The sequence below is a fragment of the Phaeoacremonium minimum genome (assembly GCF_000392275.1).
Source record: "Phaeoacremonium minimum UCRPA7 unplaced genomic scaffold PA7_03_scaffold_433, whole genome shotgun sequence".
Lineage (NCBI taxonomy): Eukaryota > Fungi > Ascomycota > Sordariomycetes > Togniniales > Togniniaceae > Phaeoacremonium > Phaeoacremonium minimum.
Genome location: NW_006921335.1, coordinates 48,019 through 63,933, shown reverse-complemented (window position 1 = coordinate 63,933; position 15,915 = coordinate 48,019). Strand labels below are relative to the sequence as shown.

The following is a 15,915-nucleotide window of genomic DNA, read 5'->3' as shown; positions in this document are numbered from 1 at the left end:
CTTAGGTACAGGTAACTCTCTCTTATTATGGACTGCCATTCCTCAAGAAGAGGGGAGTCTTTTCTGCCGGCAAAACAAGAAATAGATGGGTCTTCCAATTATGGGTGTTATGTGGGCATCATCAAGCCATTTACCGCCTCACCTCTTACTAACCAAGACTCCTCTCAGTTATGGTGGAGCTCACTGACTTGACTTTGCCTGACTGCGGTTACCGACCACCGCCGGCCGGGTGCATTGAACCGCGTTTTTCATGCTGACAGCACACAAACAAGAGCAAACGCTTGTGATCCTTTTGGCTCATCTTGCCTGGGGCAGGTCTTAATTGCGTCTACTATCAAGCGGCAAAAAGGCTGCCTGTTTTCCTGTCAGGTATTATCTACCTATTCACCGCTCCCCGAGTCAGATACGTTTCAATTACTTTCATGGCTTTATTCGACCAAGTCGTCACAGAAGGCCGTGATTACTTCTTCACCTCTACAAAGAACGGCTAACAGAAAAAAAGAAAACCTCTTCCGCACCTTTAAAAAAATTAGGCTGTTGCCGATGGATGACAGACTGCGCCGGTCGGCGCTTCCGGCCGGCGACCGGCGCTGAAAAGGCTCTTGGCCCAGCCATCGTGAACGGTAGCTTCGTCTTTAGTCACGGTCTTTTGCCCACCAAATTACGTATTAACGACCGTTGAACGACACCACTGAAAGCCTACCCAGGTAGGTGTGGGCAAAGATGCCAACCTCTCCAGGAACCTATAGTAGTAGGGTCAAGTTGGCAGTGCCTGTGCCTGTGCCTGTGCCTGAGAAGCGCAGCCGCCGGTATTGTTAGAATGCAGTGTCATTTATTCTATCGTAACCTCATCACACCTCTTCCTAAGTTGTACGAACTCCGACGCCAACATGGTGTAGGTCATCTACATAGTAAGTCATGTATGAAGAGCCGCAGAGTGAGTGACTCCATGAGGACAGTGCCTCCTTCACTTCAGAGACCTGTCATGCACAGTCAAGGTACTACCGATGGGACTACATTACCAAGAGAGAGGCTACTTGACGATCAGAGGAGACAACCTGTGACTAAGTACAGCAGTAGACAAGCCGCACACAAACTCCGCGGGGCAATTGAGTCTATCCAAGCCTGTCCTTGCTCGTCCGTTCTCGTCCTCCCACTTCCCTAACCAGTACGAAGCACACACCATCAAACATGGCCCCAAGGATGCCCTATCATTGCTGATCTGATAGGAACAAGGTTTCGTCTCGTGCGGGCATGACATGTGTGGTCTTCGCCGCTAGTCAGTCAGACACACACTCACACAAGACACAGGCCGTCGGTTTTTTTTTTCTTGGGCCATTGTGCCCATCGTCAGTGGTACGGTGGAGCTGCATCAGCGGCCTGTGAGACCCCCCCAGCCAGTGGGAGGCCGAGAATTAAATTCCCTTGTCGATCACTGCTTGCCCTCGTCCAGAATCCACCGTCCCCATGATTGAGCTCTTGCAGGGTCCGTGGACCGCGGTTTCGGCGAGCATTTGGGGGGAGAAGAGCATGAGTGAGCCACCCCCAGCCCAGATCTTATTGCAGTGTGAACCTACCGGTTTCTAACCCTGCAGTTATTACTGAGTGCTCGCAGCACTGCCGTAATGAGAGCCAAGTCTTGACCGCTTAACCGTTTCCCTCTCCTCTCAGCTATTTATCGTGAGCTGCTGCACGGGCACACGAGCTAAGACTGCGGAATGGAGGGTGGTATGCATCAAGGAAGCAAATTAAACTTGTGCTCCATTCGCCCATTCTACTGCTGAAACAGTCAGAACTTATAACCCCCCGGGCGCTGCCAAAAGAGAAACATCGAATCAAAGCACTTAGTTGTGACGACAGAGAGGCGGAGTCCGCCGTCATGCTCCTTTATCAGAGAATACGTTATGGTGAAGTGGTCGAAAGTCAGCCGCAACAGTTGGCCATCAAGTAGATGCAGATACTCACTCATCCACAGAGTCTTTGTGATTCTTCACAACTCAAGCTTTCACCCTAATATAGAGACCACCGCGGTCGGCTTGCACCTTAAAGTAAATCTCCGGCACTCTTCCGATGCCCCTCACCACCACGAGCGACTGTCAGGATGGGTCGATGGCTGGTCGTGCAGTGGTCTTTTCCCTTCGAGGACTCGCTGTCGATCCTCCAGCGGATTCGTCCACGGTCATCTTTAGTCTCAGCCTGGCCAGCCAATGATGACTCCATTTATCCTCCGATAATGGCCTCTCCACAGCCAGAAGGGGTTTGAGGATGTGGGAATTGCAAAGTCAGATGCTGCAAGATAACTTAACAGAGCCAAGCATCCATAACAAAGTCACAAGTCACACACGCCCCCCCACCACCCACCACTAGATACCCTCCTCTTCCTCCACTGCCGTAGCACGGCAAAGCAGGGTGATCTTGCCCTCGGCATTTGAGTCCTTTCGACAGCGGCAGCCCGCTGCGAGATTGGCTTAGCCGCGAGAAGCACACCAGCACGCAAGCTGGGCTGCACTGCTGCTTCGCTGCTGCTGCTGCTGCTGCTGCTGGCCCCGGTGCTTAACTCTTTCGATCTCCATCTGCCCCCACCTGCAATGGCACATGAGGCACACAAGCTCGACCGAGCTCGGCTCAGCGCCCGCCGGCTATGAAGACGGGAGTGCTATCATCGTCAGAGGAGGGGAGAAGATACCATGAGGCCATCATCGCTGCTCACGATCCCCAAACACCCCTCCCCTCGAAAGCGCACAGCAGCTACCTAATAAGCTCCCGGCAGATGGCTGTCTTCAGAGCGGCCCGCGTCAGCCACTGAGCATTAGGGTACAATCCGGCAAAGTCACTCCCATCGAGCGAGTCAGATGTCGCGTTCCAGATGCTTGGCGAGGACTTTCAAGTGCCCCATACTTACATAAAAGACACTGCTAAGGCGTGTCTCGTCCGAGTGGCCTCCGCCGTTTTGTTCCCGGCTCGCGGCTCTTATTGGGCGTCTTGTGTTTCCTCAAAGGGTACCCCGGTGGGGCGCTCATCTGTTGAAGGAATTTCATTCTTTCGCCTTTGACATCTTTGGTTCCACGCCGGCGAGTTGGCGGTGAAGACACTTCACAAAACGGTTTTGCTTGGGTTAGCTTGCTATTGCTTTTTTTTTTTTCTTCCTGAGTGGATCTGACATTGGAATTCTGAAGACCGTGGTTCACGTGTCTACGACTGCCTAGTTGGTCTGTTGATGGTCGAGATGACAGTTCATAATCATAACTTTGGACTGTATACATTGGAGGCGTGATAAATGGCCACGAGCAACGCCCACACGACTCTTGGCTATCCCATACCAGAGAAGGAAGGATCATGCGTGTGACAGTTGTCACAATAAGCATCCCGCAGTTGATATCAAATGGGGAACGTGCAGCCGTGCCAATCAAGCCTCCCTGCATGAAGGCGATCCCGGCCAGTCATTTTGGAGCATATCAATCAGGCTTTGACATCCGGATGCATGATAATGCGGGGATCAAAACACTGGCCGTGGAGCAAGGCTCATTCCTATCGTATGATGCTGCGAGTAGATCGCTGGCGCATGCCGCGCATGAACAACGTTAGTGACATCTGAGAGGGCAAAGATGTGTATATTGTAAATCCAAGTCCAAGCGGAGCAGCATGCCAATGTCGAGTCTCGAGGAGGGCACTTGGCACAGGTTTTGCCCAGCAAGGTCCCTTGAGATCTCAACGTGGCGAGTGTCAGTGAGGCTCAAGCACGATCTCCCTCTAGCCACAGCGGAGAAAGCTTGCACCTGGTGCTAAGGTACGAACGTATGTGAGGACGGCTGTGCCAACCCTTTCAAGATACTTGCGCCGGATCGGCCGGAATCAGTGAAACCACTGAACCCGGATTCCGCGTATTCTTCTTCTTCTCCGGCAATGCCAGAAGACGCGTCTTCTTATTTTAGTCTAGACTTGTTTGATGTCCATGCCTTCACATGGCCATCTTGTACGCAGTCAATCCAATCGCATTGGAAGTGTCGGGCAGTCCGGGGTATCACAGCCCCTGAACTCCCTTTCTAGAAACATGTCTAAAGATATCGGCATCGGTCTCTAGTAGCCACCGATTCACATTTTCATTTGCTCTTCATTGCACTTCCCATGTCTTCTTGTGCATCTGCTCTATCCCAAGTCTCCTTCTCCAGCTTCTCCACCGAGCCAATGAGCTCCCATATCCTTGTCCTCGCCCGGACGGTCGCTTCCTCCTGCATGTTGTATGTCTCTTCTAGTACATCCTTCATGAAAGACGGCATCTCGGTCTTCTGCGCTAGCTTGTAGTCGTATATGACAATATCCTCCTCTGTTCGCGCGGACACTCGTTGGTGGCGGTGGGACAGCACCATGCAGTCGAGAAACATGGACGTCGGCGAGGGGTCCCCCGACGGTCTGTTGCGGAGCTTATGGTAGACCGAGACCTTATCCGGGTAGGTCATGGGCTGGGACGGAGGAGAGTTTCAGCAGATGGGACATGGACCCAGGATGTCTGGCTTGGCCTGGCCTGGCTCAAAGAGGTGCACTCACAAACTTGTAATCCGCCTTGATGCTCTTCATGATCAGCCCGACGGAGCGCGGCGTCATCAGCTCGCTCCACTGCCTGCGGTGCGCCGGGTCAACATGGACCGCGAAGTTGGTCACCCAGTTGACGCGCGCCGACTCGGCGTAGCGGATGTAGTTGACGTTATTGACATGTTGCTGTTGTGATGATCACCCTCGTCAGCAAGCGTGCCCCCCTTCTTCCGTACGATCTCCGTCGCTTTGAGCCCTGCCATGGTTTTCAACGTACAAAGCTGTCCATCTCGCCCCAAACCACCTTCTGGCCCTCTAGCCCCCGCCTCCCGCCCGTCAGGAAGCCCTCGCTGCCCGCCGTCAGCTCCCGCCATTCCGTCGCCAGCGCCCGGCACACCTGCGCAGCCCGAGACACCTGGGCCGGCGAGCAGCCGAATATGACGCACTTGCCTACTCGGGCACGCAGGTCAGATATCCATCTTTGGGGCGGAGGAGGCGGCGGTGTTTCGAGTTTCGATTGTGAAGTCGAGAAGCAACGGCGGCTAGAGAAGGGCGACGCCGGCGAGAGCGGTCTAACGCACACGCATGGTCTCGCTCGCGGCCGGGGAGGCATTGGGTGGAAATGAAACGCTTGGAAGTCGACAGGAGGTTGGATTATCTAGTTATATACAAGCGGGTACCTCGCAATTGCTATCGCAGGACCCCAAAAAGTGAAGAGTCTCGCAAGTTGAGAGGTTGGCCGAACAGGTTCTCGGAGGGGTAAGCAAGCAATCCGATTGAATCCCCTGAGCTCCGATAAGATAGCGCACAAATGGCGTCAGAGCCGAGGCTGTTCATCCGCCTCTAACCATCCTGGCCCGGGTCGTTCTCCAGAGTGCAACGACATCATATCCCCATTCACACTCGACGCCCTGCAGACGGTAAGGATACAGCACGCACGCACGCACCGGGAGAGAATGGTGCAGCGCTCTGCCCACCGCCAACCACGATGCCGCCTCCGAACCCCGAGCTGAGGAGACAGGTCATAACCATCTACAAAGGTGCGATCGATCCAGTCCCCCAAACCCTCTTCCCCGCCTTGCTGCGTTCATCGCGTCAAGGAAGAACGGCATCGACTAACGATCTCCTCTTGACTTTTTCACCAGAGCTCCTCAACCTCGGGAAGGACTACCCCCTCGGCTTCTCCTACTTCCGACCACGCCTCCACAAAGCCTTCATGGCGAACGCCGGGATGCGCGACGAGGAGCAGATCCGGCGCGGCATTGCGCGGGCGGAGTTTGTGCGCAAAGGTACGTACGCACGCAGATGAGCTCTTCACGTTCAATGCTCCAATGGACCTCAAAATTCTACATATGAGCAAGTAGGGAGGTAGGCATCCGTCGCTGACAGACTGGACGTGAGACAGAGATCGAAGCCCTGTAAGTCAAGTCAAGTCAAGTCGAGCCGTGTCAAGTCCTTCCTTCTAGCCTCCTCGCCTGCTTCGCGAATGTCACACCCCGGGGGTACAAGGCCCGTAGGAGATATAAAAAGAAAGATATATGCTCTTGGGAATTTCGTTACGCGATGCCGATGCTACCAACACTCAATCAACCATGCGCGAACCCGTGGGGCGCGGGCCGGCGACGCACGTTCATATAGACAGACATACATACATACATACATGCGTCCAGTGATGCATATGTATATCAAACGAAAGCAACGCAACGGAGCGCAACGCAGCGCAGCCGCAACACGCCCTCATGCAAGGCATTCCATCCATCCATCCACCCCATCTATCCGCGCTATGTGCATGCGTCGAGAGATAGAGGAAAATGTCTATATACAACGACCATGAGGGGACATAAAATTTCAGATTTCCCTCCTTCTCCCCCCCTCTTCCCATCCTCGATCTCTCGCGGCTGATCCAGGCCCGAGATTTTTTTCCAGTCTATATGTATATAAGGGCGTTGATTGTGAAGTTCATGTTGAAGTTTTTTTCGTGCTTTGAAGAAAAGGTTTCGCTCCGGAAAAGATGTTTTGGCTAATCGTTCTCATGATATTTTCAGGTATTACCTCAAGAGGTACCGTACGCTGAGGAAGAGGTATAATGCAGTCTGAAATGGAGTTTGTTCCGAGATAAAATGGTGTTTTGAAGGGTATAAAGCTGGTCATCCAAATTGTGACTCGTGGGTACGGTTGTAGTTAACATCAGTGTCAAGGCCCTAAACATAGGTCTTGATGTAATGAGGTCGAATGGAAGGATAGTGGCATGAAGTAGCTGGACAATCGAGCTCACATGGTGAACGACATCGCCCCCAGGGTAGAAAGAGTAGGTCTCCGACGCGGCGGAGGCGGTTTCGGGCTGGGTTTCGCGGCGACGGTACTAGGCTCGACCGGAAGCTCCGTAGCAGAACTCGCGGTAGAACTACTAGTACCTGGAGACCGTCATGCCGTCTTCTTCTTCCTGGCCCACCAGGCGCCAACCTCCAGACACTCGCCCCAAGACGTGCCGTTCTCTTTCATCAGGTCATTCATCATCTTGCCGAGCCACCCGTCCCATTCGTCCTGGCTCTTGCCGCTGACGTCCCGCAGGAGAGGCTCTAAGCTCTGGATCTGCTGCACGACTGTGAGCAGCGCCGTCTTACGCAGTGCCGCCTGGCCGGCCGTCAGAGCCTTTCGATTACTCTCCGCGTCGCGTGCCTTGCCCTTTGTCTCGATGTAGCTCTTGCCATCCTTAGTGACAACACCGCCCACACCTTCACGCTCCCAGCGGACTTCGCTGAGAGGCACAGCCAGGCGACGGGATCCAATGCCCGTCAGAGCCTCCGATTCCTGCAGCAACATAGGTCCAGTAATTGCGCAAGGGACGGCACACAGAGCACGCTGCTCAATGGCCTTGCTGACCCAGCTGTTGTACTCGACAATGAAGTTGTTCAACGGTGCCGACAGTGGTGTGTTTGATGTCATGATGTAAGCGCCAATACTGGCAGCTGCCTCATGCTCTTCCTCATCATCGTTGTGACCGGTGGAAGACGGATTTGTAGATGATGATGACGTAGACGAGGGCTCCGGTACGTGGGGTCTCAGCATCCTTATGGTGTGATCGCTCTCCCAGATCTCCAGCACACCGCCAGGTCGTAGAATGCGCAGGTACTCGTCGATGACCGCCTGCTGCATTGGGCTCGTGATAGCCAGCGAGAGGTCCTTGGCCATGACGAGGTCGAACTCCTCGTCGGGGAAGGGCCATGGCAGCTTTCGCAAATCGTGTTGCACGAATCGCCATTTCATGTCCTTGTCGGGTTTGCCGTCGGGAGTCGATGCCGCAGAGGCGCGAGAGACAGGCTGACTGCCAGCGCTGGTTTGGCTGGCACCGAGCCCGATTGGCGCAATATCAATGCCCGTGAACGAGATGTTGGAGTGCCCGTGGCGTGCATAGTACCGGTGGCACATCATGCTCCAGAAGCCCGAGCCGCAGCCCACCTCCAGCACTCTCGTCGGCGGCTTGTTTGCGAAGGTCGGAGAGCATACTGGGCCGCTGAACAGCTGGAAGAGCAGCAATGTCCGGAGCGATTGCCGGTGTGTTTCGGCGAGGTCGACGGGTAGAGGGTACGGAAGTTGGGGGTCGGCAAGGTAGGTACGGCCATTGCGAACGACGAACGGCTTGTGCTGGCGCTGGGACAGTGCTGAGGCGCCGTCAGCACTGGAGGGGGCCTCGCTGGAGATCATAGTCCGGCTGCTGAAGGTGGTGAGATTGGACGTGCTCGACACGCTATCGGTACTGACGAAGGGCACATTGATCTTGTTGAGCGTGCCAGTCTCTGGAGGCATGGCGGCATGGTGTTGCTGCTGCTGCTGTTGCTGTTGATGTGGTAGTCGTCGCTCGGTATCGGCTAATAAGGGGCCGCCGCCGCCAGGCTGAGGTGGTAGTGGCAGCTTGGCGGTGGGAGGCGCGGTGTAGGACCTCGTCGGGGCGAAAGCCGGTGAGGGTGAGGGGGAGGGGAGGCCAGGCGAGATGGCGACGCCAATTGCGCTGTAGCCGTCAGCGGCGAAGTCGTGGCGAGCGTAGGGCCCAGGCGAGGTCCCGTCAGAGTCTTCCGCCGCAGAGGGCACGGCGGGCAGTTCTTTGTTCTTGTTCTGGTTCTGGGACTGGGAGGAGGAGGAGGAGGAGAAGAAGAAGGACGAGGTGATCTTCCTGGTGGTGTTGCTATTGTTGCTGAGGCTGTTGCTGTTCATCCGCTCCCGCTGATGATCGCCGTCGGATCTTGTTCCAGTTCCAGTTCCAATTGCCGCCGCTGTCCCTCCACTCCTAGCAATGCTAGTAGTAGTAGTATTAGCAGCAGCAGCACCACCAACAACGCCACCTACAACACCCGTGCCGGTGCCAGTTCCTGCGCCTGCGGCTGTAACGGCGGGGTGATGCAGTTGCAGATCCGGCTGCCGCGGCGTCTCGTGCGACGACTTGCCGTGGGAGCTGGTGCTGGAGGCTCTCGAGTGGCCTGGAATGCGACCCCTTTTGATGGTCGACTTGACCTGAGTAGATTGGGAGCGAGCGGGAGGTTTGGGTCGTCGGTAGGTATTGGGGAAAGGCGTGCTGGCCGCCGCCGCCATCGACCAAGCGAACTCCATATTGGCTGCAGGTGGACTCCAGCTGGCCGTCCCAGGCGACCCAGGCACCGCGCACAGGGCACTACTGAGTAATTTTCGGGGCCTGGTTTCTTAGCGGTGTCCCACTAACGTTAAAGCTGCCCACCACCGCCCACTTGACCAGCCGCTCGGGTGCGTCCGCGGCCTCAAGCGGCGTCCCAATTGACAGGGCCCTGCCAGGATCCCGCCTGCTCGCTCCGACTGGCCCCAGGAAGGGCTCCGGTCCCTGTTTACTATGCACTCTGCTTCAGGGCACAGGGGTCGCCGAAGAGAGGGGGCGGTTGTGAATGTTAGTTGACGGGGGCCTTCTCTAGTCAGTCCAGTCAGGAGTCAGCCAGGCCCAACAGACCTTCCTTATTCATCCACCCCCTGAGACTCGCTGCTCTGTTGTGCTGTCTTGTGGAATCTGGAAGAATAAAGTTGTGTAAGTTGAGAGAGGGGCGGGCCAGTTGACTGTGCCGCGGCGGTGTGTATAATACACTCTTTGTGAATGAATGAGTGAATCAATGCTGTCTGCACTTCTTGAATCCGTACCAAGTAGGACGAGTTGGTTGATGTGCTCCTCACCGGGCTTTGAGATTGTTAACCCCCGGATGGCTGCTATCACTCTTATACAGTTCTCCGGAGCATGCTGCTGTGGAAGTTGTTGGCGTGCTAGTTGACCTGCTCCACCTTCTTCGACCAGATAGTCGGTCAGTCAGTCAGTCAGTCAGTCAGTGAATCTGGCTATGGCCTCGGTCTGGGTGGTTTTCTAGGATAATGCTGCCCCTCTTCTGTCCGCTTCGGTCTTCCAAGAACGACAGGTTCAAAGATGAAACGCGGTGGCCGTCAGGAGTCCTGCACCTCAGCCAGGCGGCGGCTGAGTATCGAACGGCCACTGCCTCAGAGAAATCAATGAGGATAAGAAGCCACCTGCAGCCTGCAACTGCGTATCGTAGGGCAGGCGGGCCAACTTGTGCTAAACGTAATGAGCCGGTGTCCCCAAACCCAGAGCTGCCGGTGTCGGGATGTAGCCCGGTCACCCTGCTCGGCCAAGTAAGTAGAATGCAATGTCGGGCGGAGTGACGTTGCAGATAGCAGGATCTCAGGATTACGTCCTTATCCGGCCGTCACCAAAAGGCGGTTCTTCACCTCAAGCCCTCTGAGGTTCGAACCCCATTCCCAGGAGTCTTCGGGATATCGTAGCCACCAGGTGAAGGGTTGCGCAACTGGCAGTCGCATGGCGTGTGATTGGCCCTAGTATCTTGAGAACAGTCGGGGGACGGTCTTGCGCTGATCCCCGTTCCGCCGTAAGATGAGTCCGAGCTCAGAACGTCTGTCTGTGTGCAGTGTGGAGGTGGTGGAGGCTCGTCCGGGCGCCGTAAGATTACGGAAGATGCTGGATGGCACGGTGATGTCGGCACACGGCCGCGATCACGACAGGACGACCGAGTTGAATAGACGGATGGATGTATCCTTAGATAAAAGGGAGCGACAACACCAAGGAAAAAGAGCAGAACGCCATCAAACCTCAACAATACGCGGGGCCACCATGGATAGACCGGGCTATATATGCCACCAAAACCTGCACCCAGCCCCATACGGGCCATATCGCCCTCTGCCTGTGTGTCCCAGGCGGATCTAGCTCTTCCTCGATCTCGCCTACCGCAGCACACCTTCATCCGTAAAAGGTGTGGCCTGTGGAGAACGTGATCATGGCATGGGGAACAAGTACTTTGCAGCACTGTATCCGGCCCTCTCCTGGGTGCGCATGTGCCTGTTGCCCGTCTTGTCTTTCCCCCGTCCCCGCACGCACAACGACACCTGATGAAATGGATGGACCGATTCGTTGTGGCTGCCGCCCGGTTTCGTGGAGTTTCGGAAGCTCCCTCCTCTTCCCGACACCTGTCTGGCTGCTGTCGTCCGCTGATTGGATGCGGCGGCTCAACCCCAGCGAGACATCGCCGCTTTTGTGCGCTGTCGTCTTGCCCGATTTGGCCGCCTATCCTGCCCCATGGGTGCTTCTGTTCGTGCGGATGGCCAAGAGTAGGAACCAAGCTTGGAACACTGCGCAGAGAATCTTCTCGCCAGCGGTTGTTGGTTGGTTGGTCCGACCACACTTCACAGACTCAGGCCGGCTGGTGTCTGTCTGGTGTCTTGCATTCTAGCGATGTTCCATCCGCATAATTAATTGCCAGTCTTGGTGGAGTTGACAGGTTTGTTGCATGACCCCTCAGCACCAGCTACCTAGTTATTACGTACCACCAAAAACCCTGTCTTCCAGTTATTCAAGTCCTCAACTAAACATGGCCCAGCGTTCCGTCCTTTCCCTCAAAATGTCACCTTGTATGCGATCATCATCGTGAGTCAAGGCGATTGAGGCTGAATCGGCCTCTCCCAGGTCTATCTGCTTCTGGTTCTCACCAATCTGCCAGTCGGCTGTGTGGTTTTGGTCATCCAGCTGCGGGTGCCTTTATCCGTGTCCACTGGCCTCCCCAAACGGGCTGCTAGTGACCAAGGCGAACACTGGACGGTGGTGTAGGTGCACTCTCCAAATTCATGCGCCAACGGCCCTGGCAGCAAATCATCGAGAAAAGTTTCACTTAACCCATCCAAGTTTTGAGGTTGGCCCTTCTCGTGGTTGCCCTCCACTCATTAGCGCGGCTCGTTAGGAGCTCGCCTACTCTGGAGAAGTCTAGGTGTCGGGTTTCCGGGAGGGCAAGCTGAACCCTGGGGAACTTGCCCTCTCATGACTGCTGCGGCGCAGGGCGAGGCGACCAGGGTCATCACCTAACCAAACGGCGGCCAGCATGGGATAGGATGCAGAAAAGGAATGCTTGGCTCGGAGACTCTCTCGGCATCGTAGTCGGTAGCTTGAGGCTTCGCTGGTGGCATGTTTGCCATTCCCGCCTGTAGGTTGTAGAATTCTGAACTCCCAACGGACAAGAAGAGTGACTTTTGGTACCGATTTACGTTTGGTGTATTTCCCCTGACCACATGTACAAATGCCGATTTCTCTTTCAAAGGGGATTGCATTAAATTGACCAAGTCAATATATTTATATCCTTGGATGCTGTGTTCACGAGACTTCAAGTACAGTCAAACGTGGTACCCCACGTTGAGTCTGCTTCTACAGGGTTGATTTGAAGCCTTTTCAATATGTTGTCAATACAGAATTCCTGAATTACGCTTGCGTGTTATTTCTGTTGCGGCCCCACCGATAGGGATAGCCATGAGTCTATGACAGGCGCTATAGACCTTCATAATAGAAGCAGGTTCATGATTGCGAGGACTGCTATTCCAAGCACCTCAAAGGATAGGAATTAGAGTGAAGGATCCAGGTAAACTTAGAGAGAAGGAAACCGGTTCTTGGCGCGGATTATGTGGCCAAGCTTGATCAATTCCGCCTCAGTGACAGCCTTAATCTCAGAATCCGAAGGTAATGAAAACAGCAGATGGGCTCATCATTCTCAAATTGTCAAACCGATGGTGGGGAAGGATAGAAGCAACCTACATGGTAGTATACCAGGCTGGCACATTTAGCACGTAATGGCGAGGCTGAGGGTCACATGACCAGATGAGGGAGCACGGACCACTTGCATCGGGCTGTGCTTCTCTGGCTTTGCAGGATGGAGACGGCCACGACAGAAGGTCGTACTCCGGCATCCAGGACCAGCATGATCGAAGCTCATATCTTTCGCATACAGTATTCATTGACGAAATTATAGACCTTGCCAGTCCCTGCGCGCATTCTTTATTCAAGGTAAGTTGCTGATGCCCCGCAATCGCTAGCTGGTCCTCGCTATCCCTCCGCCATGAGAGCTCCATCCATCGTGGCCCCATCTCCCAACCTCCAAGAACACCAAGCATCCTGTGACTAATTGCTGCCGCTCGCAGGTCAGGGACGAGCTGAAAGTAAACAAGAAAAAATTTTCGCCAGTTTCACGCGCCTGCCCATATCACCGCTTCTTCGTTTCCAGCGGGCTATCCTGTCATCTCAAGATCATCGGCGAGTCATTCGACCCCCTCCGTTCTTCGACGAAGCCACGACTCCGCGCCTGGATGGGGAGCTGAGCAATATCGCGACTACTTCTCCTATCTGTATCGGCGTACGCGTATCGATGCAACAAGAAGAAGCATCCGATTCCCATGTCCCGAAACCGACTTTCCGAATCATTGCTAGTTCCGTGTCTCACATGAGCTCTCGAGCTAATCCCCAAGCGTCACCATTTCCATTCACTCATCTTTCCCATGACAGCTAAATGGCAGATGGTTATCGATACCTGCATCAGCCGATTGGGAATCTCTCATACTTACAACCGACACCGAAAAATCCCTTCACGAACGAAACACTCCTAAATACACTCCTCGGGCACGTCGTCGCGAGTCCTCCGTCGCCTTCAAAGTCTCCCGATCTCACCTCTCAAATCAGAACTGCTAGAGGCATGTACTCTCAAGGCCACCAGCAGGGGCACAGCTCCCGCCTCAATGGCGCCCCTGCTGGCCAGCGGATGCCGATGCTCTACAACTACCAGCAGCCCGGAGCCCACCAACACCAAGCTCATGCTCAGCACCACCAGTCAATGCAGCCTGATCATACCGGGCACAGCGGCACTGGGGCAGTGATCAGTCACCACTCCACCTACTCAAGCGGAGTTCTCTCGAACGCGAGTCCTTTCTCAGCCAACAATCTTACCAATGGTCATGCGGCTACTACGCGCGGTGGTCAGGCGCAGCAAATCAACGAGCATTGGGCCGAGCAGCTTCGGCTACACAAGGAAGCCGAGCGGGCGCATACTGCCATGATTGATCAGCATCAACCTCATTACTATGCAAGACTGAAAGCTTCAGAGAATCGAGGAATAGGGCCAGCTACATCTGGGAGCAACGCGCAGGCTTCGGAAAGCGAGGGTGAGGGTGCTCGGCGGCCTTGGAGTGTGGAAAAAACCAAAGAACGGCAGGACTGGAACAACCTGGACATGAGCGGCCAAGGACTACGAAACTTGGCGCCTGCTCTGTTCAACTATACCTTCCTGCATGAGCTTTATATCGCCTCCAACAAGCTTACTTATCTCCCACCAGCAATTGGGCAACTTCGATATCTCAGAATACTGGAGGCGTCCAACAACCAGATCACAGAACTCCCTCCAGAGATTGGCATGTGTACCTTTTTACGGCACCTGTTGCTCTTCGACAATCAGATTCGTACTCTGCCATATGAGGTAGGCTATCTATTCAACCTCGAGATGTTGGGTATTGAGGGCAATCCTTTGAATCCTGAGATGAAGCAAGAGATTATGGAGAGAGGAACAAAGAGCTTAGTCGGACTACTGCGTGAACAAGCACCTGGTACGTTTTGGACTATCTATGGCTCGTAGCCGTGATTACTGACAGATTACCTTTAGTTCCTCTGCCGCCAAACCCGCGCCGTATCATCACTGTACAAGAAGATGTTGCGCCTCACCTAGAAAGGGTCAAGGTCTTGACGTGGAACATCTTAGGCGAGAGATATGCTACTACTCAGACTTACGGCTACACGCCTACAGGTGCGCTCTCTTGGGACTACCGGAAAGAGGCAATTTTGCAGGAGATCCGCGATCGGGATGCCGATATCCTTTGTCTCCAGGAGGTTTCGATTGATGCTATGCGAGAGGTTTTCGGCCCAGAACTTGCACCTCATGATTACAAGGGCGTACAGTTCCCGAGGTCCAAAGCTAAGACTATGTCCGAGAAAGATGGCAATGCTGTTGATGGTTGTGCGATATTCTACAAAGCAAGCAAGTTCATCTTGCTCGACAAGCAACTCGTTGACTTTGCGACAATTGCAATCAACAGGCCTGATATGAAGAATCAGCACGACATTTTCAACCGAGTCATGCCCAAAGACAATATCGGCATGATTTGCTTCTTCGAGAGCCGTGCTACGGGTGCTCGGATCATTGTGGCCAACGCACATCTTGCGTGGGAACCTACACTGGCTGATGTGAAGATCATTCAGACAGCAATTCTCATGGAAAACGTTACAAAGTTTGCCGAGAGATACGCTAGGTGGCCGCCATGCAAGGACAAGAAAATGATCCAAATTCCAGGAGCTGAGGACGAACGGAGAGACCTACCAGAACCGGCCCCATCACAGGAATACCGGAACAACACTGATATACCTCTTCTTATCTGTGGTGATTACAACTCCCCTGATGATACTTCCGTGTATGAACTGCTCTCTCGGGGACGAGTCTCTGGTGATCACGACGATTTTGGAGGTAGACAGTACGGCAGCTTCACTAGGGACGGTGTCGAACATCCTTTCAGCCTCCGATCGGCATACCAGCACTTGAACGGTACTCCGGACGAACTTCCGTTCACGAACTACACACCTGGTTTTGCCGATGTCATCGACTATCTATGGTACTCGACCAATACTATGGAGGTGGTGGACTTGCTGGGACCGCCCGACACAGAATATCTCAAACGGGTTCCCGGTTTCCCTAATTACCACTTCCCAGCTGATCACATCCAGATCATGGCCGAGTTCGTGATCAAGGCACGCAAGGACAAGAAATCGTTGCCTGAGCCGGATTTTGGATCGGGGAGCAATGACCGGAGAGGTTAATGCATGTCGGCGGTTTCCACCAGTCTTTGGCTTTGTTTGGTTGATGTTGGTTGTTGGTTGGTCGGTGTTCTGGATTGGTCATGAAGTTCTTCCCGGCGGCGGCACGGAAATCTATATGGCGAAAGACTAAGCTTCCCATGTCTGTTTGGCCCTCTCTCTCTTCGATTGTCCGG

General features: G+C 54.3%; 3 protein-coding genes across 3 annotated transcripts; 1 reads left to right on the top strand and 2 right to left on the bottom strand.

Annotated features, from left to right (window-relative positions):
• Positions 1 to 4,100: 4,100 nt before the first annotated feature.
• On the bottom strand, positions 4,101 to 4,793 carry UCRPA7_5732 (putative thioesterase thiol ester dehydrase-isomerase protein; the record flags this gene model as incomplete). The annotated part of the gene is made up of 3 exons (XM_007918276.1): positions 4,101 to 4,460; positions 4,546 to 4,716; positions 4,767 to 4,793. The coding sequence occupies 3 exons, from the start codon at positions 4,791 to 4,793 to the stop codon at positions 4,101 to 4,103; spliced, it is 558 nt and encodes a 185-aa protein (XP_007916467.1).
• Positions 4,794 to 6,954: 2,161 nt separating this feature from the next.
• UCRPA7_5731 (putative sam binding domain-containing protein containing protein) lies at positions 6,955 to 9,135 on the bottom strand (the record flags this gene model as incomplete). Its single annotated transcript, XM_007918275.1, has 1 exon — positions 6,955 to 9,135. One exon carries the CDS (start codon positions 9,133 to 9,135, stop codon positions 6,955 to 6,957), a length of 2,181 nt encoding a protein of 726 aa, XP_007916466.1.
• A 5,156-nt stretch (positions 9,136 to 14,291) lies between these two features.
• On the top strand, positions 14,292 to 15,742 carry UCRPA7_5730 (putative glucose-repressible alcohol dehydrogenase transcriptional effector protein; the record flags this gene model as incomplete). The annotated part of the gene is made up of 2 exons (XM_007918274.1): positions 14,292 to 14,481; positions 14,538 to 15,742. The coding sequence occupies 2 exons, from the start codon at positions 14,292 to 14,294 to the stop codon at positions 15,740 to 15,742; spliced, it is 1,395 nt and encodes a 464-aa protein (XP_007916465.1).
• Positions 15,743 to 15,915: the final 173 nt, after the last annotated feature.